Source organism: Narcine bancroftii, chromosome 14 (assembly GCF_036971445.1).
Source record: "Narcine bancroftii isolate sNarBan1 chromosome 14, sNarBan1.hap1, whole genome shotgun sequence".
Classification (NCBI taxonomy): domain Eukaryota; kingdom Metazoa; phylum Chordata; class Chondrichthyes; order Torpediniformes; family Narcinidae; genus Narcine; species Narcine bancroftii.
Window position 1 is genome coordinate 27,050,154 of NC_091482.1, and position 23,591 is coordinate 27,073,744.

The 23,591-nt window shown below is 42.3% G+C and overlaps 1 protein-coding gene across 1 annotated transcript in view; it reads left to right on the plus strand.

Moving 5' to 3' along the window:
• The window catches only part of vps37d (VPS37D subunit of ESCRT-I), a 51,846-nt gene that overhangs the window by 11,190 nt on the left and 17,065 nt on the right, over positions 1–23,591 (plus strand). Inside the window, exons 2-3 of the mRNA XM_069912114.1 lie at positions 3,152–3,323; positions 14,302–14,384. Of these exons, the coding sequence (XP_069768215.1) occupies positions 3,152–3,323; positions 14,302–14,384 (255 nt within the window). The remainder of the gene's footprint in view (positions 1–3,151; positions 3,324–14,301; positions 14,385–23,591) is intronic.

Below are 23,591 nucleotides of genomic sequence, written 5' to 3' on the forward strand. Positions count from 1 at the left end.
AAAATTCATATAGGTCACATCTACCGCCCTACTCTCATCAATGTCTTTTGTTACCTCCCAAAAAACTCAATTAGATTTATGAGATATGACCTCCCTTCACAAAGGCATGCTGACTATCCTTGAGTAGACTGTACTTCTCCAAATGCTCATAGATCCTATCCTCTCCATTAGTTTGCACACCACTGACGTAAGATTCACCGGTCTATAATTCCCAGGATTCTCCCTATTAACTTTTTTTTAAACAAGGGGACTACATTCGCCATCTTCTAATCCTCCGGCTCCTCCTCTGTATCCAAAGAGGACACAAAGATCAAAGCAACTGCTCCAGCTCTCTCTTCCCACTGCAACCTGGAGTATATCGCGTCTGGCCCCAGCGACATCAATCTTGATGTTTTTAAGAAGATCCAACACTTCCTCTTCCTTAATTTCCACAGTGTCCAGCACACAGGCTTGTTCTATTTCAACCTCACCCTGATCAAGCTTCTTTTCTCTTGTGAATACAGAAGCAAAGTATTCATTTAGGAGTTCCCCAACCTCCTCTGCATCCAGGAACATGTTGTCTCCTAGATCCTTTAGCCACCCCACCTTCATTCTCATCATCCTACGGTTCTTCAGATATGCATAGAATGCCTTGGGGTTCTCCTTAATCCTACATGCCAAGGCCTTCTCATGCCCCCTTTGAGCTCTCCTAAGACCCTTCTTAAGCTCCCTCCTGGCTAAATACTTCTCATGAGCCCTTACTGTTTCTGCTTCCTATATCTAATATATGCTTCCTTCTTCCTCTCGACTAGCCATCTCACCTGCTTCGTCAACCACGGTTCCCTTTTCCTACCATTTTTTCCCTGGTCCAGTGGGACAAATATACTCTGAACCCAACGCAAGTGGTCCCAAAATTTCCTCCACATTGGTTCTATGCTTTCACCATTGAACATTTGTTTCCAATTTACTCTCACTAGTTCCAGCCCCATCCAATCATAATGATCCCTTCCCCAATTAAACACATTTCCATGATGTAGAATACCTCACCTGATGATATCCCTTTACATCTTACACCAACCATCAGTCATCACAAATAAACCCTTTCATACCAGCTGGTCCAGCCTCCAGCCTCACTAAAATCCATGCAGAAGCTAAAAAAAATTCTAGTGCTATCAGGCTTTTTAACCTCCCTGCATGGCCACAACCCTAAACATAAACTACTACCAAAAGATCTATTTGCATTATTGAAACATCACATTTTTTGCACAGACTGCAACTATGATTATTTCGTTATCTATCCTTCTGTGTTTATTTTTTCAGTCTTGGCATTTTGTGGTAATTTAATTCATACTAGTGTTCATGTATCTGTGTGACTGCAGCAAGTAATAATTTCGGGGCATCTACACATATATGACATTACACTCTAGTATGCCTGTTCACAAAGATATAGGTGCACACAAGCAAGCTGGAAGCAGTAACCAGTGCCCCTGCCCTGATAACCACTGTACAAAGTGCATCTGCCTGCTTGTCTTACACCTGAAATCAAGGTCCATTCCTTGCCCTTTACAACTGGTTGGTGCTTCATCGTATACCTGAGACATCTGCTTGCCCTGTTGATGCTTCCTGCCCTTTCCTACTCCTTGGTTTGGAAATGGAGAATGAACAATGTACCAAAGATCTTCTATTGAATTCTTAAACTGATGATGCAAAATAGTTCAATGTCCATTTTCAATATCAAGAAGCTACAAACTCTAGGCCTCTGTACCCCCCTCTGCAACTTGGTCCTTGGCTTTCTCATTGGAAGACCACAGTCAGTATGAATTGGAAACAGCATCTCCTCCTCACTGATCATCAACACAGGCCACACCCCAAGGATGCGTGCTTAGCCCTCTACTCTACTCGTTCTACACCCACGACTGTGTGGCCAGGCACAATTCCAAAGCCATCTACAAGTTTGCTGATGACGCCACAGTTGTCGGCAGAATCACAAATGGCAATGAGGAAGCGTACAGGAGGGAGACAGATCAGCTCATTGAATGGTGTACAGACAACAACCTTGCGTTCAACGTCAGCAAAACCAAGGAGATGATTGTGGACTTCAGGAGGAAGTTGGTGGACCACGACCCAATCCTCATCAAGTGCTCAGTCGTGGAGATGGTCAAGAACTTCAAATTCCTGGATATCAGCATCTTTGGGGATCTGTCCTGGAGCCTCCACGCTGATGCAATCACAAAGAAGGCTCGCTAGCAGCTATACTTTATAAGGTGTTTGAGGAGATTCGGTCATCGAAGACTCAGAAACTTCTACAGATGTACCGTGGAGTGCATTCTGGCCGGTTGCATCACTGCTTGGCATGAAGACAAGAATAAACTCCAGAGGGTTGTGGACTCTGCCTGCAACATCACAGGCACCAGACTTCACTCCATCAAGGACATCTACATGAGGCGGTGTCTTAAAAAAGCAGCCTCTATCCTCAAAGACCCCTACCACCCAGCCCTTGCCCTCTTCATTCTGCTACCATCAGGGAAAAGGAACAGGAGCCTAAAGACGAGCATTCAGTAGCACAAGGACAGCTTCTTCCCCACTGCCATCAGATTCCTGAATGATCAATGAACCAAAGGCACTGCCTTACTTTTCATGCACTGTTATTTAAATTTTTTTACAGTAATATTGTAAGGTAGTTAAAATAATGTTTACACTGCCACAAAACACCAAATTTCATGGCTTGTTCATGACAATAAATTGTGATTCTTTTAGGGATTCTCTCTCTCTCTCTCTCTCTCTCTCTCTCTCTCTCTCTCTCTCTCTCTCTCTCTCTCTCTCTCTCTCTCTCTCTTCCCCCCCCCCCCCCTCCCTCACCCAAATAGAGACCAGAGAGGTTATTGTTAACAGGGTCTTGCATTGAGCAAAAGCACCCCGAAGCAATAAGCCAAGTACTATTCTGAAAATTATAAGTCGGTGGTTAATGTTTTATCATTAATATAATAATGTAGCTTGGAGAAACAAAGTAATCACCTTTGAGTATGCAGACTGATATTTGTCTCTAAGAGTGTCACCCACTGCAGATAGCATGTTGTGTCAAAGGGCACTAAGAAAACTTTGCAGGGAGCCTACATCCTCTGCCTGAGCCGTTAATGCACCATCGGGGCTAACGCGTGTGTTTCTGATCCAGTTACAGGCACTGCAGCTGGAGCGGGAGATGATGGTGGCCAATAATCGGAGGATGGCAGAAGGGAACCTCAGCATGCAGCCTTGGCTTGACAGCCGCAAGCTGAGCTTGGCCAGGAAGTACCAAGAGTTGCAGGAGGTGTCTGAAGTTTATTGGGAGAAGAAAAGGAAATTGGGTAAGAAGCATTGCTATAATACCTGGGTATGATCATTTGATCAAAGCTCTGCTTTTTCCTGTTTAATCCTGACTCAAGTCTACGTCATTGGAAAATAGAAACAAGTAGAAGAGTAGAACATTTCCTTTCTCCTTGTGATAATGAAATCTCACAGGAATCAAAGGTTTAGATTATTTGGTCCATACCCTCGACTATTTATTGTCATCTCTGTCACCTCACTGATGAATGGTGACCCTCTTACAACGAGAGCAGCCAGGAGCTACATTCAAATTTCAACATTTGAGTACGGTAGTGGTGCAGCATTTAAATCGCCAGACTAGTAATCCAGGGGCCTGAGTTAGGTTCAACCATGCTACTGCGAAATTTAAATCAATGATCTGGAATTTGGAAATAACAACCAGTCTTATCAAAAAAAGCTGCAGGTGGTGAAAACCTGAAATGGAAGTAGGAAGTGATGGAAACAGCATGTGTGGAGAGAGGAGTCGAATAAAACGTTTCTGTTTGACAGAACTGGGAAGGAGAGAGAACAAGTTAGTATTCCGTGGGGGAGAAGATCATTTAAAAAAAAATTTAGACATACAACACAGTATCAGGCCATTTCAGCCTACGTGTTGTGCCACCCAATTAACCTACCCCCCCCTCCCCCCAGAATGTTTTGAATGTTGGGAGGAAACTTGAAGCCCCTAGAGAAAATCCACAAAGACACGGGATTTGAACCCTGCTCCCAGTCACCGGTGCCATAAAGGTGTTGTGCTAACTGCTACGCCAACCTTGCTGCCTTAGGAGAGGGAAGAGTATAACAAAGGAAACATCTCTGATAGGATGAGACCAGATGCCTAAATGTAGCAGTTGTATTGCAGATAAATATCGGATAGAGCTAATTTGTCTGTGGTGTAATGTGTTACTGAAGATAAATTTGTGAAATATGCCCAGCAGGCTAAACTGAAAGAAGATCTGAGCCAAATTTATGACTGGCAGAAATGACCAATTTGATACTGACAGAAGAAAAGAATGAGTTGGAAAATTTGATGTCAAATTCTGAAGGTTGAACTAGTTTTAACAACTACCTTAGTAATGATGTCGGCAAAAATTATCTGATTCTTATTCACAAATATACTTCAAAGGAGGAAATTCCCATTCTTGATTAATCTGTTTTATGGGTGAACTCAGTCTTGACCAATGTAGTGGACTGTTAAATGGCTGAATAATCCAAGGTTAATAATAATTAGAATCAGTGTTGTATGAATCGATAAGGCCAGTGGCTCTCAACCTTTTTCTTTCCACTTTAAGTAATCCCTATGCCATAGGTGCTCTGTGATTAGTAAGGGATTGCTTAAGGTGGTATGTGAATGGGAATGGAAGGCTGAGAATCACTGCTCTAGACCCGTGTTAGTGAAATATTTTTCTTAAGAAAAGTGGTCATTAGCCCTTTTCCTTTGGAGCTATGAAACCATGCATATAATGAGTCAATTAGGTACAATTAAAACAGTAGTTTTCAAACTTTTTCTTTCTACCCACATACCACCTTAAGCAATCCCTTACTAGTCAAGGAGCACCTATGGCATTGGGAATACTTAGGGTGCTATGTGAATGGAAAGAAAAAGGTTAAGGACCACTGGTTTAGGGAAAGTCATCGTAGATTTATTAAAGAACAGCTATATTCAACTAATTTGGTAAAGGTTTTGGTGAGGATCAAGTGCTATGGATGCAATGTACATTGACTTTCATAAAGCTTTTGATAATGTGCCGCATCATATATTTTTCATTGAGATTGAAGTTCGTGGAATGAAAAGGCACTGGCAGCACTGTACAGAATTTGTGGAGTAACTGGAGGCAGGGCAGTCAATAGCTGTTCTTCAGACTGGCAGGGAATGTGCACTCATGATCCCCAGCTAATACTACATTTTCTTAATAAATGTTAACAGTGTGCTCAGGTTCACAGAACTTTCCAAATCTTCAAGTGATGAAGACTTGAAGGCAGTGAACTGTGAGATTGTTTGCTATAGATTTCAAGGGGATTTTGATGGGATAGGTGATGCAGAAATAGAATGTTGTATTTCAACAGGAGAGGCACTATGAAATCAAGGTCACAGTTCTGAAAACAGTGCAGGAAAAGGGAGATTATGTTTGAGTTGTCGGTCACGTCAAGGGCAGGTTGAGAAAACTTTTTTTTTCATCTGAGCTTCATAAATGGGGGCATTTATGAAGTACTATTTTAGTCAAAGTTGGAGTATTTTGTCCACCCCTGAACATCAAACTTTAGGAAAAATATGAAGGTCTCAGGAAGGGCGCAGAAGAGATGGACGGGAATAATCCCAGAAAAGAAGAACTTGGTTCACAAGCAGGGACTGTGGAAGCTGATGCTGAGATGGGATTTGGTGGAAGGCTTTAAAATAATGAATGGTCGAAACCGAAGCAAAAGGAATATTTTTTTATTGTGTGGATTGAATACTAGAAATACATCTTTATTGGTACTTGAAAGGAAACAAAAACGGCAAAGCTACAGAGAGATGGCGAGGGACTAACTCCCGGATTGCTTCTGGATACAGCCAGCACTAATTTAATGGCCAAATGGTCTTCCATGTCATAGCCTCTCAGTAACCCTGATTAACATATAACCCACAAGGTTAGCACCTTCTGAGGATGGTAATGGGGAAATTCTTTCCTTCAAGTAGACCGTAAATATAGTTGACTGCTGAAAGCAACTGGTGGAAACTTTTTAAGAGCCATTGCAGGAATGAATATTTAAACCACGTGCTGACCGCCACATTGCTGCTTAGCCTTAGGCCACAGTGTGGGAGGTTGATCCGAATCATCGACATGCATCATAACGAGACCAAGTGAAGGTCAGATCCTTGCCACCAGCAAAGTCTCCTTTGGGACAGGTAAGAATGACATTGAGAGAGCTGTGAACTAGCACTGTTCCTACCTGATATGATCCAATAACGCTAGGGCATCTTTATAGTGTTAAAACAGCACATTTCACGCTGTCAGAGTATTTAGTAATAAGATGGCACTCTGGGGCACGTGGACATGTGGGCACATTTTCAATCATGTCACAAAGGAGGAAAGAGAAGGGGGAGAGATATTGGGTCTTTCTGTTCTTTGAACCTACTATTGAGTGAGACCTGACTGCTCTTCGACCTTAACTTGCCTTCCTGCACCATTTTCCTCAATGGATCTGTCTTTTAAGGCTGAAAATCCCCAGCCCTTGGTGAATGAGAATTGAAAGGGAATATGTCTCTATTGACTGATGAAGTTTCTTCCTCAAGTGGCTAGCTCCCTTGTTCTGAGACCATAAATCCTGGCTCGAAATTCCCCAACCAGGGAAAGCATTTTCCCAGTAGTCATGCCATATCCCTCAACAACTTTTATTTCAATTCAGTCAGTTCTTGTTCTTTTTTTTTTGTGCAGCCATTCTCTTTATTCTCTCTTCAAAAAGACAAATTCCTTACAAGAAACAGGAAGATGCAACCCTATTGGAAGATTATTCCTGTTCTACTATTAAATAACATCCCGGTGATCTTTGACCTTAGTGCATTAACTTCATATCCCTGCGAGACCTTAATGTCCAAACTCCCACTGATCTCTCTTTGGCAGAAAATTCCAAACCTTCAGTGCCCCCCTGAGTGAAGAAGATTCTTCTTATTTCAGTCTGAAATGGACAACCCATTATTTTGATTCAAGGCTGTCTTGTCATGGAGAAACATCATCCCCCGCATCTACCCTATCAAGTTGAGGTAGCACAGTTCGTGTAGCGGCTAGCGTAACGCTGTTACAGCGCCAGTGACTCAGGTTCGAATCCAGCACTGTCTGTAAGGAGTTTGTATGTTCTCCCCAATGTTTTAATAAAATTAAAAGCCCCAGAGTTGAATGAGATAACCTCATTTTCCCAAATTCAAAGGCATAGGACAAAGTCTCCATAATCTTCCCTTGTAGCACGAACCCTCGTACCAGAAATCGGTCTGGTGAACCTTCGCTGGACAGCTCTATCATTAGCTCTTCCTTCCTTCCTCCAGTAAGAAGACCAGTTCTAGGCATGATCTCATCTGGGCATTATACAGCCTCCTGAATTTGCTCCACTGGGCTTCAATGCTACTTGCCTGCCTTTTGTTTCCAGAATCATTAACTCCCCTATGAATCCAAAACATGTCCATCATTCCCAGCAATGTCCATCATGAGTCTTGGTTAAAGTACCACTAAGGCAAGTGTACCCTTCCATCAGTAAAGAGACCAAAATTTTATTTATTGCTTTGTGTGTTTCTGCATTCAAATGCATTTTCAATAAAACCTAACTTCCTTTCATTTACCCCTATGTTCTATTGTGGCTGACAAGTCCGATGCGGGACAGGCAGACACAGGGGAAAATTGGTGGGTTGGGGTTGGGTTTTTCCTCCTTTGTCTTTTGTCAGTGAGGTGGGCTCTGCGGTCTTCTTCAAAGGAGGTTGCCGCCCGCCGAACTGTGAGGCGCCAGGATGCACGGTTTGAGGCGAGATCAGCCCACTGGCGGTGGTCAATGGGGCAGGCACCAAGAGATTTCTTTGGTACCTCTTCTTTGGTGCACCTCTGGAGAGGTGGAGAGCTCGCCATAGAACACGATCTTGGGATGTTAGTGATTTGGAAAGTTCACTCTAAAAAAAACCTGTAGTAATAATGAAATAATTCCAATGATTAATACATTCCTATTTCTCCAGATTATGTTCCATTTGCCAGGTTCCTGCCAATATATTTAATCTGCACCACTGACATTCAAAAAAATGCAAGGTGGGAAATCTGAAATTAAAATTGAAAATACCGCAAACACTCAGCATCTGTGAAGAGAGATAACATTTCCATAATAATGAAATGGGAACAGACTTTCTTTAATAAGATTCCCCATTCAATAAATCCTTGTTGATTCTGCTTATTATTTCTCTCCGAAGCCTCATGACAATGGTCCTAACAATTTTCCTTACCACTGAAATGTGACCCCTTTTTTCTCTCATCATTCTCTCTGGAACAAAAATGTCCCACTTAGTACTTTACAATTCATGAGTATCATCTTCCAAAGACTCTCTGATGTTGGGTGAGAGGACCTGTGATCAAATTTTTTTGGTTACATCTATCACTTTTTATAACAAATTTTAATTCTGGAGTTAAAATAAATTTAATATATTTGCCAATTATTTATTCTCCATTTTTGTAAGGGACTTGTATTAACTTTTATTTATCTCTTACTTTTTGCATGTCTATAGAATAGGGTGGCCATTCCAAAAGGAGGATGTCTCACACACACACACACACACACACACATTGTTTTTAAAAATAATCTTTTTTAATAAGAATTAAATGGTATTGTGAAAACAACATATGCAAACACACTGTGTGTGTGAATACATATACACATACACATACAATCTCTCTCTCTCTCTCTCTATATATATATATGTCCTCCAAAAGCCTAGATTTCTTAAAATGCATCGTTATCAGCCTCTTTCATTTAATGTTATCTTTAACTTGATTCACTTTTCCCATGATTTTTTATCCTTTGAAGGAATGAACATTTGTTCCAAGTTATAAATGATTTACTTGTTTGTCATTTCATTCTTATCCACCTCGTAGTTTACTTTGTGCAGTCTTTCAGATTCCAAGTTTAATCTAAAATTCTATCTTGCTTTCATTTGCACTTCCCCTGAGACCCTTTACCACAGTTATTAATTAATGAGATCTCATTGCACTCCATGAGATAGTATTTAGCCAGATCCTTTATTTATTCCTCCAAATACTTGAGAAGAAATGTATTCTGCAACTCATCCAACGTATTATGACTATAAATCAAAAATGGAGCACAAAATGCTGAGGGTTCACCATTTTGGCAGCTTCTGTGGAGAGAGAGAAAGACCTCCCGTCAATTATGTTTCATCGAGAGTTGAATTGAAACAGTGACAAATGTCCCAGCAGTTTTCTTGATGTCATACAGGTTTCCTTGATATGGTTGTAGATCCTGGATTTTTGATCCAGATTCTATTGTTCAGGAAATAAAATGTGCTGGGCACGTCCATAGTGACTTTATGCGGCATGAAGTATAATGGAGAATTGCCATGGGCATGTCTACGAGGCATACCAGGAACTGTCCTGTCCCATTTCCTGTTGGGAATTCTCCATCTCAGGATTAGCCATAATCACCCTCCCCAGCTGGTCTAGATGTGATGGCAATTAAACTGTTTATTAATACATTTATACAATTACTAAGGCAACCACTTGGCCAGCCTGGAGTCAAATTAAAATCCAAACAAAGACAGCAGGTTTCTCACCCCACTGCCTCTCCCCCACCTTACCTAAAGGAAATCAGGTAGACTTTAACAGCTATTCTATAGTTTCGTGGTCTCTCTGCTTGTTACATCATTTTTTAAAATTAGGGTTTTACAATTTAATTCAAAATCTCAAAACGCCAACGTTTATTTTTCAATTTCAATGGACTTTACTGAATTACTGATCCAATATCTTAATGATTCTCTCACAGTTTTATAGGCAAGATACATTATTTATTTCCCATTAATTCAGTAATATAACTAGGAGTCCAGGTCCATAAACAGACATTCTTTTTCCCTAATCCTTCAGTGATCCCAGTTTTCTTTCATTCTACTCACATTTTCATCAATTCCACCCTCTCCCCCAGGCTCAACCTAGAAGTCGTGTTGCAGCTGTATAAAAGTTGGTGAGGACATATTTGGAAGTATTGTGTGTAATTCTGGTTGCCGTATTGCAGGAAGGACGTGGAGACTTTAGAAAGGGGGCCGAAAAGGCTCACCAGGATGCTGCCGATATTAGGGAATTTTAGATGTCAGGAGTTTGGACAAACTTGGATTATTTTTTGCTGGATGCCAGAGGCTGAGGGGAGATTTATAAATTAGAAAGAGTAGAGATTCAGATTTCCCCCCCTTGGGTAGAAATGTCAAGTGAGAGGGGAAATGTGAATTGGTGCAGATATTGTGGAGTAAAACATCTACTTCTGTGCTGTAATGTATATATAAATGAGGAGAATTTAAAGTGGTCATTTAACCTAACAACTTGCATGTCTTTGCGACTGGGAGCCAACTGGAGTACAGGAGGAAAGCCCACGGTGTCACAGGAAGGATCTATAAACTCCAAACAGACAGCACTGAGGTCAAGATTGAACCCAGTTCATCCTTCTGATAGCTGTGCCACCAAATGATATCTTTGTACATTATCCTTTGTTGATGGACCAGTGCAGCCATGAAAATGGAGTGACCTAAATCATAGAGCAACTCTCTGAACAAAGCTGAGGATTGACCCACTCCATAAGGTTTCCCTGGAGCCAAGAGGGAACTACTGACACTGGCATCACCTCACGCAGATTTGTGGAAGAGGCAGGGAATGCTGATTGGAATGAGAACACGTGACTGAAGAGATTACATTCAGTTTACTGTGGGTGCAGCAGCAAATGGGTGAGGTCAGGGAAGCAGATGGCTGTCATGGTGGAGCTCATTTTGTGGCCACTTTGTGGGATTTCCCCTGTGCATTAGAGTGAGTGCATAAGCCCAAGCTCATTATCTCTTCATTGCTTAACTCCTGCTCGATAGTTACTCCCATCTGCTCTTATCCCAGCTGCAGGTGCCTCCAAATCCAGTGCTCACAGAGCTGTTCCTGCAGGTGGCACTCAGAAGATCTATTTTCATGCGATTCTGCAGTTTCTAATCTTAGTTTGGGAACAGCTGTGTAACTAACGGGTTTAAAAGTCTCCTAAAATTAAATTCAAATTCGTGCTGATGTGGAGTGGCGGGAACAGAAAACCAGGATAATCTAATAATCACAAGTATCAAAAGCTCGTCAGATCAGAGTTATCAGATCAGAACCCTGAAAGGAGCAGACAGTGTGACGTGGATGGAATAGGTGCTGAGGGTTTAACATCTGAGGACTGAATGGTGCAGCAGCCACGTTGTTAAATCTTTAGGTGAATGTGTTCCTGCTGTGCTCCTCAAATGTTCTTCGTTTCAGCCTGTCTGCTGGGATTTGGCTATTTGTCATTATGAGTAATGTGGCTGGATCAGTTTCTCGCAAATAATACAGATCACACTGGTCTTTTTTTTCCAAAGGAAGAAGCTCCATCAGTATTTTTTCTTTGGAAATTGTTTGTAGTATCTGAAATCACCAACCCCTCACCAACCCAGACTACTCATGACTACAAATAGGGTCTAATTAGTGCCAGAGAACCAACCTGCACTCTGCTTGTCTCACTGTAACCCACTCCAGTTGAATTTGTTCAATCATTAATTAATAGGACTTTGTTTGCATTTTGACTAAACTTTTGGTAAACAGGAGCAAAAGGTGCACTTCAAAACAATTCCATGGTTTTGCAACCTTTTTGGTATATTTCAGGGTGTGAAGAAATGCTAATTGTTTTTGCTTTTCATCAGTTATCTGATACATCATTGTTATAGCGGTGACGTTCAGCACTGCTTGGTTGTTCTGAGCTCTTCCTCAGCCTTGCTGAATGATTGTCTGCTTCATTCATGACACCATCTATCACTGGGATATAGGTAGCATGAATGCCGACTGGGTTCACTGCTCAGACCTTGCCCATGATCTGATGGCTTCGAAGTTCATTCACACATCAACTGAAATGGCACAGCACAAAGGGCCTACCAACTCATTCATGTACACACCCAATGGAAAGGTTCAAGTACTTAAGAGGTGACAGTCACAACCTCCTTCTCGTTTGCACAGACTGAACGTGAGTATTTTTGGAAGTGGGAAATTTGAAATAAAATGCAGTAAAAACTCAGCACGTTGGGCAGCATCTGTGGAAGGAGAAACATTACATTTCAGCTCTGAGGCTCTTCATCAGACTGAGAAAGAGCTGGCAGAGGAAGTGGGGAAGGGTCATGGACAGAGAAAGGGAGTTTCTCTGATGGGGCAAACTGATGCAGTCACCAAAAGGCAGTGAGCTGCTTTGTGTAATGTGCTGTTAATATTGTAACGTCTGTGTGATGTTGCAATGAAAGAGAGAGGAAAAAAATTGATGGCATGAAAAGTGACTATTACTGATACAAAGAATAAGAAAGCCAATTATCTAAAGTTCGAGTCATCATTATCGAGTCCTGCAGGCTGCAATGTGCCCTGACAAAAGATAAAAAGGTTGTTCCACAATCTTGCATTGGGCACTCCTGCATTGGGCACTCCTGCATTGGGCACTCCTGCATTGGGCACTCCTGCATTGGGCACTCCTGCATTGGGCACTCCTGCATTGGGCACTCCTGCATTGGGCACTCCTGCATTGGGCACTCCTGCATTGGGCACTCCTGCATTGGGCACTCCTGCATTGGGCACTCCTGCATTGGGCACTCCTGCATTGGGCACTCCTGCATTGGGCACTCCTGCATTGGGCACTCCTGCATTGGGCACTCCTGCATTGGGCACTCCTGCATTGGGCACTCCTGCATTGGGCACTCCTGCATTGGGCACTCCTGCATTGGGCACTCCTGCATTGGGCACTCCTGCATTGGGCATTCAGAAAGGTCAGAGAGTGAGATGGCAAATTAAAGTAGCAGGCAACGAGAAGCACACAACATGTCCTTTTACCTCCTCTCTTGCCAGTGATCCAAACAATTTTTCCAGATAAGGCGACAATTCGTGAGCACTTCTTAAAATTTAGTGTCTGGCATTTGATGTTCACAATGTAGGTCCTTTGATCTGGATAAAACAAACCCAGATTGGGTAATTGCCTTGGAGAGCACCTGCACTCAGCCCACAGGATTGATCCTGACCTTCAGGTTGCCTACAACCTTGCGCCTTGCGTCTCCGACACACTTTCATGAACTCTGCAGAGAGAGAATTCAATCCAAAGTGTCCTTGTTAAATCACACTTTCAAACCAATTATTGTTGAATGAAGGCTAATGATCACATTTGGGGATTTTCAAATGTAAATTGGACAACAATTTTTTTAAATTTAAATTTTAAATGTAAATTTAAATTTAGATATACAGCAAGGAAACAGGCCATTTTGGCCAATGAGTCTGCACCACTCAATTAACTACAACCCTGGTACGTTTTGAATGGTGGGAGGAAACCAGAGTTCCCAGGGAAAACACGCAGACACAGGAAGACACGTACAGATTCTTTAAAGAGAGTGTGGGATTCGAACCCCAGTCCCAATCCAGGGCACTGTAAAGGCTTTGAGCTAACTGCTACATTAACTGTGCTGCCCCAAAAAGGTTTGCTTCCTGGAAAAAAAATTGGGGATTAGAATAGGCAACATTAAGTTACACTCAAAGATCATTTCAAATTTGCTGCATTACGTAGGAAGTTGTAGAAACATTAAATTCACTTTTATTGACTTAGCAGGTTTAATCGCGTAATGATACTGACACATTGCGGTAGTTCAACCGATCTAAAAATATTTTGCCACTGATTTTAGTTTGTACTCCGCTTCTGATGCCTCTTGTATCAGTGTCCAACAATAGTTGACCAGCATTGATGGAGTCCAGTTGGCCTGAGACCACTTTTCCATGGTCGCAATGTCCTGGCGAAACCTTTCACCATGTTCGGCTCTGACTGCACCAAGATCAGCGGGGAAGAAGCCCAAGTGTGAATGCAGAGAATGAAATTTCAATGACACGTTGCCCTTCAAGGTTTTGTGTGCTTGAAACAGACTTAAAATATGACAGGAAATCACAAAAATAGGTTATATCTTTATTTAAAAAAAAAGGTATGTAATAGGAAATATTTAAGGTGGTTTTTGTGATCAGCTGCCTAAAATCCATAACGTACACCCAAAAGTGTTTAGGAAGGACACTCTTCGTTGCCCAGTGTTATCTTAGTGATTTTTTTCTCACCATTATGTTTCTTAGTCATTCGAAGTGTGAAGTTATAATTTTGTTCCCACTCCAGTAAAATCAGACTCTGGAGGGGGAGTAGGTGAAGCCTCTTTACATAAGGACTTGATTGACTGACTGGACCCTGCTTCTGCCTCCACAGCCGAGTATCTGGAGAGACACAGCCCCAAGTCTGCACTTGAGCTCCTGCAAAAAGACATGCTGAAAAAAGAAAAGGAATCTGAGGTGAGGCCTTGACCAACCCTTGCATTTCTTTCTCTGATGAACCTCAACCCTACGACTCTATCTGTGACCTTTGAAATATTTATGGTTTTGTGAATATTCAGTCAATTTTGTCTGTTTTATCCATTGTAATTATAGTGATGTACAAATGTTGAAAAGCCCGTGTAAGGAAAATTTCAATTCTAACCCAATCACAAATTTAGAAAGTGGTAAAAGAGGAAACAGAGGTTGTTTTGCAGGCCACTGCTCTCTGCAGATAATTACTGGGTTAAACTATAGTCTGCAGGCGCCGTGAATGTGGTGCAATGCACAAAAGTGCTGGAGAACCTAGCAAGTCACGTAGCGTCTATAGGAAGCAAAAGACTAAAACCACCATTTTGGCCCTGAGCCCTTCCTCAAAGTATGAGCAGAAAGCAGGGCAGAGTGTGGGGGTGGAGGGGGGGGGTAGGGGAGAAGCACAGGCCAATGGCAAGAGGTGGATGAGGGTGAGAGGGGAGAAGAGGGGAAAAAAAAAGCTGGAAAGAGATGTTTGGAAGAGGGATAGCTCTCTGAATAGAGAGGGCAGGGGTGGGGAACTGGAGGAAAGAGAAGGGAGAATCTGGAGAAATGGATGTTAATGCTATCTGGTTGGAGAGCATCCAGGAGGGATATTGACTCCAATTTGCAGGTGTTCTCGGTTTGGCAGTGCATGAAGCAGTACATGTCAGTGTGGAAATGGGGTGAAAGATTAAAATGGTTGGCCTCTGGGAGGTTGCTGTTACTACTGGGATGCTTAACAAAATGATCTCACAGGACATCCCAGGTGTCCTCCTCTTTAAAAAAATGTGGCTTACTCTCTACTGCCATCAAAGTAGAACTTACCTGCATCTCCTCTATTTCCAACACATGTGCCTTGCACCCCTCCATCCTAGATGGAACAAGGACAGGATTCCCCTTGACCTCACCTACCACCCCACCATCTGCATCCAACTTATTATCCTCCACAATTTCTACCATCTGCCACATAATCCCACCACCAGACATAACTTCAACTCTCCTCCCCTCTCGCTTTCTGCAGGGTCTGCTCCCTCTGTGTCTCTTTCGACTGCTCATCCCTTCCCACTAAACGTCCCCTCTGTGCCTACCCCTATGACCATAGGAAAAGCTCCACTTGCGCTCACATGTCCTCCCTCACCACCTTTTGGGGCCCCAAACAGTCCTTCCAAAGTGAAGCCACACTTCACTTGGTAAATCTGCAGGGGTCATCTACTGCAATCCACACTCCTGTTGTGGCCTCCTCAACTTCGGAGAGACTGGACACAGTCTGGGAGATCATTTGATTGAGCATCTTCGCTCTGTCCATTACAATAATGGGGACTTCCCAGAGGCCAACTATTTCAGTTCCGTGCCCCACACTGACATGTCTGTTCATGAGTTCTTGCATTGCCACACCGAGGTGAGTTGTAAATTGAAGAAACGACACCTAAAGTCCTGTCTAGGCACTCTCCAATCAGATAGCATTATCCTTTACTTCTCTGGGTTCCATTAGACCCCTCCCCTGTCTGTGTCTCTCTTTTCCCCCCACCCACTTCTGTCTCCTTCCCTCCAGATCCCCACTCTCTTTGCTCTCCATTCAGAAAGCTAAACCCCCTCCCTATCACTTCTAAGCATTTTTTCTTCTGCCCTCCAACCTCTCACCTTGTTGGTGTGTGCTCCTTACTTCTTCCCTGACCTCTTCCCTCCTCCCTAAGCCTCCACCTGCTTTTTGTTCATATCTTAACAAAAGGCTCAGGTAGTCTGTATGGTGGGGGGTTTTTAAGGAACAATTGTTATGCATCCGTTCTGGGTATCTTGCTGCGGGAAGGCAGCTTTGTAATCACCAGGATTAAGGAGGTGGGTGGGGAACGACTCCTCATGGTGAATCTAAAGTACCACAACACACCACTCCAGATGATCAATGTGTACGCCTCACCCATGCAGAGTGAGAGTCTGGCGATCTCCAGGCTGGTGATTTCAACTGCATCATTGATGTGGCTGGGCGACTCGGCAGTGCCGACAGCAGACAGGATAGCTCCTCCTGACTCCTGGTGGAGACAGTAAAGGAGATACAGCTGAGTTATGCCTTCAGCAACCCTGCAGGTGGAGCATGGCCGCAGCTCACCCTGTCGAATTCGGACACCTCAATCCAGTCTCAGATAGAATTAGTCTTCGTGTCACAGGCCTTCGCAGTCATGACCACCAATGCCATGTTGGTGTTCTTCTCTGACCACTGCCTCCTTCACAGCTCCTGTCACCTGCAGGAGGACCAGAATATGGGCCAGGGTACGTGGAAGCTGAATGTGAAGTTGCTATGTGAAGAGAACATAGCAGAACTAAATAAGGAGTATGCTGGTTGGAGAATTGTGAAATGCTTCTTTGACTCTCTTATGAACTGGTGAGAAGCAACCAAGGAGAACATCAAGAGGTTCTTTTTCCTCAAGGGTCTTCAGAAAGCAAGACAGAGGGAGAGGGAACTGAGCTAACTTCAGACTGACCTGCAACAACTCCTCCTTCTGCAGTCAAGAAAGGTAGATGTGAGAGAGGAACTCCAAGAGGTGAAGAGCCAGCATGCCACGCTATTTACCCATGTCCTCCAGGACAATCTTCCAATCCATAGTCCACACAGTGGAGCAAGATGAGACATGCTCATGTTTCTTCTTCCAGAAGGTTTACAGAGGGAGCTCTGTAATCTACAGCCTTAAGGAAGAGTTTGGCTCAGTCACATCCTTGCAGAAGGGCATACAGAGGATCATCCGAACTGCAGCACCCTCAGACTACAGACAGAATGGCCTTCCAAAACTTCCTGTTCTCTATCACAAAGGTCTTGGACAACAGCAAGTGGGAGCGTCTGGATTGGGTTTCTTTTAAAAAGTTGGCCATTTCCATTTGCTTCTTACAGATACTGCGTGACCTGATGTTCTCCAGCTCTTTTGTGTATTACATTTGTTGGTCCATCTGATTATGATGCTTGAAGAGAGCAAATTAAACACATCACAAACCAAAATCCATAGCCAGAGAATGTGTTTAATTTGTTTTCAAACTGTTCGATCAAACCTCTTGAGAGTTCAGTACTTACTCTTTTGAATCTGAGACAAAATGTTGCCAGTTCAAGATCTTCCTTGGATCAGAGTGCACAATGTCTGTTGCTGCTTCAGTCTGCAATGCTGAAGGAGAGTTTAAGCTTAGACTCAGCTGCCTTTTTATATTGCATGACTTCATGGCCATTCATAGAAGGGGAAGGTTCTCTTCTGATATCCTGGCCACTCAAATCAATAACTACCGGTAGTGATCTATCTCATTCCCATCAGAGAAATACTTCCTCTCCTCTTCACGCCACACCCCCCCCCCACCCCACCCCCATGTGCAATAAGGGACACCATTTCAAAGCTGTTTCTGATCTCAGGGCTTCACACTCTCCCATGAGGTAAAATGTTCTTTTGGGATGATTATTCATTATCACAAGGTGAGGTTAACAACTGCAGTGGACATTTAAGAACTGACTTTAATTGTTCCCTTTGGTGGCTGTGCCTTTAGCTGAATGGGGTTTGAATTCTGGCTTTCACCACTTCTCTTTCCTCCTCTAAAATATTCCTTGCAGATGGCCTGAGACTAAGCCGTTGTCTGATTATTGTGTTAACATTGTGACTTTAAGCATGTTGTGCTGGTTACTCGATGGATGGCTTTGACCCTCTTGAGAAAAATATTCCCTCTTCTTTGCCTTAAATTGTTATTCCAGATATTCCAGGGCAGTGGTTTTCAAACGTTTTCTTTCCACTCACCTACCACTTTAAATAATCCCTGTACCATCTGTGCTCTGTGATTAATAGGTGATTACTTGAGTGGAAAGGAAATGTTTGAAAACCACTGTTTTAATAGTACTTAATTGACTCGTTAGGTGCACGGTTTCAGAACCCCAAAGGAAATGGGCCAATACCAATTTTTCTCAATCAAAATATTTCAGTAACAATTGGGACTAGTGATTCTCAACCTTCCCTTCCCACTCACCTACCAGCTTAAGTCTTCCCTAACTAATTACAGAGCACCGATGGCGTGGGGAATACTTAAAGTGGTATATGAGTGGAAAGAAAAAGGTTGAGAACCACTGAACTAGAAGAAGCGTCTTCTGCATATCCACCATCAGGATCCTGTATGTTCTTGCTGTTCTAACTCTCATGGGTAGGAGCCTTCCCAGTCCAAGCTTTCCTCATAATCCAGTAAACATTCTCTCAACTACTTGCAATATATTAACGTACTTCCTTAAATGCAACCAATACTGTACTTGGTACTCCAAATGTGATTTCACTAATGCCCAATATGACTGAAACGTAGCCTCATGACTTTTGTGTTCAATTCTCTTCCCATGACTTGCTGTACCTGCACGCTAGGCCTTCTGAAAATCACGCACTTGGTTACCCAGATTCCTCTACTTCTCAAAACTCTCCAATCTCACCATTTCAATAATTTTTTTTTCATTTTTCTTGACAAAATAGGTAATTTCATATGTGTTCAGAATAGGTTCGAATGGGTTCAAAGAGAATTAAGGCTGGACATGTTATTAACAAACAGTGAACTACATGCACAGGGGAACCTCACAAAAGGGCACACAATCAAAGACACATATGGCAACAAATACACAAATTACTACACTCTGGGTGCAAATAAATCACTGCTAAACATTCTCTTGATTGGGAATGCAAGAGTTAAACACACAATGCACAGCAAACTAATGAACAGTAAATTAATGACAACAGACAGGTACATCAAATGAATCTGATTTCCAGCATTGACCATGGCTCGGGACCATGGCCCGTTGCAGTCAGTCCTCCGGTGCCCACTCATGGCTGGCAGCCTGTACTTTAGCGATGGGCTCAAAACAGCAGCAAAATGAGGCCAAGTAGGCTACACATGTGGCTTTTCATTGCAGGGCCCATTCACATGACCTGCTTAGACCAAACCTGCATCAGCCTCATCTGTGGGCAAATCTAACAATTGATTGACACCTGGAGGACTAATCACATGCCAGCTACAAAAGCCAATCACACATCAGCCTCACAGGTGGGCAGATCTAATTCTTGATTGGCAGGTGAGGCCAATCTCTGCCACAATCCACACTCCCACCAAGTTCCAGACAGAGAAGCCACATGGCCCTCCCCAATCTTCAGACCAGGTTCCAGCCAGAGATCACATGACTCTCCACAATGCACACCACACCATATAATACTGCATTTGCCAGATCTTTGCCTACTCGTTTAATTTATGAATGTCCATTTATTGCCTCTTGCAAAACCATAGAACACTACAGCATAAAAAAGGCCATTCAGCCTTCTAGTCTGTGCTGAAACATCATTATGCTAATCCCACTGAGTTGCACTCATTCCATAACCCTCCGGAATTTAGAACCATAGAGACAATTAGGCCAATAAAATTGTTTCATAATCTTATACCACCCAAGGTTACAATCTGGTGGCCAACTGGTGGTCTCCACTTCCTCATCAACATGCCATCCTTGAAATAATAGCCAACTAGCACTTCATCAGAGAGAACCTTATCTGTCACTTCAGTAAGATCAGGATCCCTGTTCTGCCCTGCTATAAACTCTCTTCAGGATAACAACAAATCCTTACATTCATGTTGAACACCAGAACTCTGGTCCAATAAAAGAAGGAGTTAAAAGCTTTGGCAGGTCATTACAACCTGATTGCAGTTTTGTACTATCACAAATTCCGGTCCCTGTGAAATCAATTTGCACAGGACCGTCTGCACTGGCAAGCTGTTCAGCCATACTGCGAGTCACTATGCAGGCTGGATATATATTAGAATCTGTCTTTATCTCAGCAATGACTGGTTTAGCTGTTAACCTCACCGCAGGAATAATTTTACCCTTTGCAAGGTCATTTGCTAATAACAACAAAACTCCCTCCATTGGTAAACTTGATCGTAACAGGTCCATCAACTAATGCCGATTCCAACACTATCCTGTCCAGAGGTATCGACTCTGGATCACCCCCCAGACCTGAAATCAAATTTATTTCATCCGTACCAGTCTCATCGCCAAACTCCAAAACACTGTTCAACATGAGCGACTGGGCAGCCCCAGTATCTCGAAGGATTTTCACTTGCACTAGTGGTGACCCTTCCTTTAATATAAAATATTTGAATTCATCCCTAATGTTATCAGCAGTTCTGGAACCTTTTTGATTTCTCTGTGTTTTATCTCTTTGAATACATGCATCTGGCGCTGCCAGCTTTTTCTTTCTTTTTTCTCAGCATGGAACAATGTGTTATCACGTGACTAGGTTTCTTACAATAGTGGCAAAGGGGACCCGAGGGTTTTTCTGTTACTTGCTTCCCTTCTTTACCCCAAGATGATTTATTTTCTAACTTACTTGGATAGCCAATATTACACTTTTGAAAGGTTCTACTAGGTACAAACTTAACCTTGTGGGTTAAAGCATACTCATCCACTAATTTAGAAGATTCTGCCAAGTTTCCACACATTATTTCACCTAAATATGCTTTTATGCCATTAAGAACGTACATTTTAATTTCCCCAATTAACTCCAGCTCTTTGTCTGTTAAGCCCCCCCAGCTCATAATTTTTCATCCTCTGAAAGCCCACAAGAGGATGGTGATTTCAAAAACTCATCAATATCCATTGCTGCTATTTTCCCACACACCCACAAGCCTTTTAATTGGATTTCAAAATGGAATTTAATCAATTAATCAATCAGTAAACTCAAATTTTTGTCATAACCCAGATGAGACCCCAATTTGTTATGTCGCAGACCAGCAGCAATGGAAATTCACCAAGGCAGTGTTATTGATTTTCTTTCTTTTTAAGCATTATATTTGTTAATAACTATTAATAATATAACAAATTAGTCAAATCAAGCCCAACTATGTGCAAATGTACATTTGTGTGTGTGGGAGAGATACCAAACCATGACAGTTTAGGCACAGTTCTGGAAAGTCATTCCAAAGTTCAGTCTTAGAAATCCATTGTTGAAACACTGACTTTTAAACTCATTGAGTTTCTTCCAGAGAAATTTTTTTTTTCATATGAATGGTTGCCACAACTCCCTTTTTCCTTGCGTAGGAGAAACAAAACACGTGACTACCATGATGCTTCCAAAACAGGTCAATCCAAGTGACCTTTCCTTTGGTCACAGTGGGGTTCACTAATTCCCCTGACATGGAGAATCAGCCAAATTGTCCATTATCAAACAAAGTCATTCCTGCTCCATATTCGATGAGATGGCCGCTGGTCAATGTGCTGTTTCTTCAGTGTTGCACACACATGACACTGCTCACCACTTGTGACCCTGGAACAAATGTCCTTTCTCCTCTTAAAAGTCATGAATTTGGGTACAACCTGTACTAGCTGTTGCCACCCAGTCTCTTCAAAGCTGTGAATGGTTGCAGCCTGTACTAGCCCTTAAAGTGGTACTTGGGCTAAATAAAACGGGAGCTCATAATACTTTCCAAAATGTAACAACTCATACTTGTGTGCATTAAATTCCATCTGCCATTTTTCCACCTGGTCCAGATCCCTCTTCAGGATTTAAAAACCTTTTTCGCTGTCCAGAACATTTCCAATCAGTGTCATTTGAAAACTTGCTGATCCAATTTACCACATTATCATCCAGATCATTGATATACCTGTATATGACAAGCAACAATGGTCCCAACACTGATCCCTGAGACACACCACTAGACACAGGCCTCCAATCTATGAAGCAGTCTTCTACCACTACTCTCTGGCTTCTTGTGTCCAGCCATTGTCGAATCCAGTCCACTACTTCACCATGAATACCTAACATCTATCTTAACCTCCCATGTGGGACCTTGTCAAAGGCCTTACTAAAGTCCATGTAGACAACACCACAGCCTTTCCTTCATCAACCTTCCTGGGAAACGCCTCCAAAAACTCTACAAGATTGTTAAACATGACCTACCACACACAAAACCATGTTGATTATCCCTTAACAGTTTCTGGTTATCCAAATAATTGTATATCCGATCTCTTGGAACACCTTCAAATAATTTACCTACTACTGATGTCAGACTCTCCAGCCTATAATTTGAGGGTTACTTTTGGAGCCTTTTTTAATCAACATAACAACCCTCCAATCCTCTAGCACCACACCCTTGGCTGAGGACACTTTAAATATTTCTACACTAGCCTCCCTCATGGTCTGAGGGAATATCATTTCAGGCCCTGGGGATTTATCCACCCCTATTTGCTTTAAGACACCAAGCACTTCCTCCTCTTTAATCTGTATAGGTTCCATGACCTCACTGCTTGTTTTCCTTACTTCCCATGACTCTGTGCCTGTTTCCTGAGTGAATACTGATGGGGAAAAAAAAACATTTAAGATCTCCTCATCTCTTGTGGCTCCATACAAAGCTGACCATTCTGATCTTCAAGGGGACCAATTTTGTCCCTTACTATCCTTTTGCTCTTTATATACCTGTAGAAACCCTGAGCATTTTCCTTTACATTATCTGCCAAAGCAACCTCATGTCTATTTTTCAGCCTTCCTGATTTTTTTTTTTATGGTTTTTCTTGCATTTTTTACACACCTCAAGTACATCATTTACTCCATGTTGCCTATACCTGCCTCTCTCTTCCAAACTAGATCCCCAATATCCCTTGAAAACTAACGTTCCCTATGACTGTGAATTTTGCCTTTAATCATGACAGGAACGAACAAACTGTCCTCTCAAAGCTTTACCTTTGAAGATCCTCCAATTACCTCACACATCCTTTCCAGAAATAAACATCCCAATCCACATATAATAATTCCTTTCACATTTCCTCAAAATTAGCCTTTCTCCAACAGATAATAATGTACCAAATGGATCATTTGTTTTTTTTTTAAAAAGGTTCTTATCTGACCAGTTGAAATTATTTTTATAAAAGTTAGTTTGCATTATTTCTCCACATATTACATCAGGGATTATGACAGACAACTTCAAGATGAACACAAAGATAATTTCAGAATATCACGTAGGAAGTTGGAGAAACATTAAATTAACTTTTATTAAATGTAGTATGTTTAATTGCATAATGATGCTACACTGCGTTAGTTCCACTGACCCAAAAATGTTTTGCCATTGATTTTTGTTTGGACTCAGCATCTGATGCCTCTCATGTCAGTGTCCAATAATAGTCACCAGCATTGATGGATT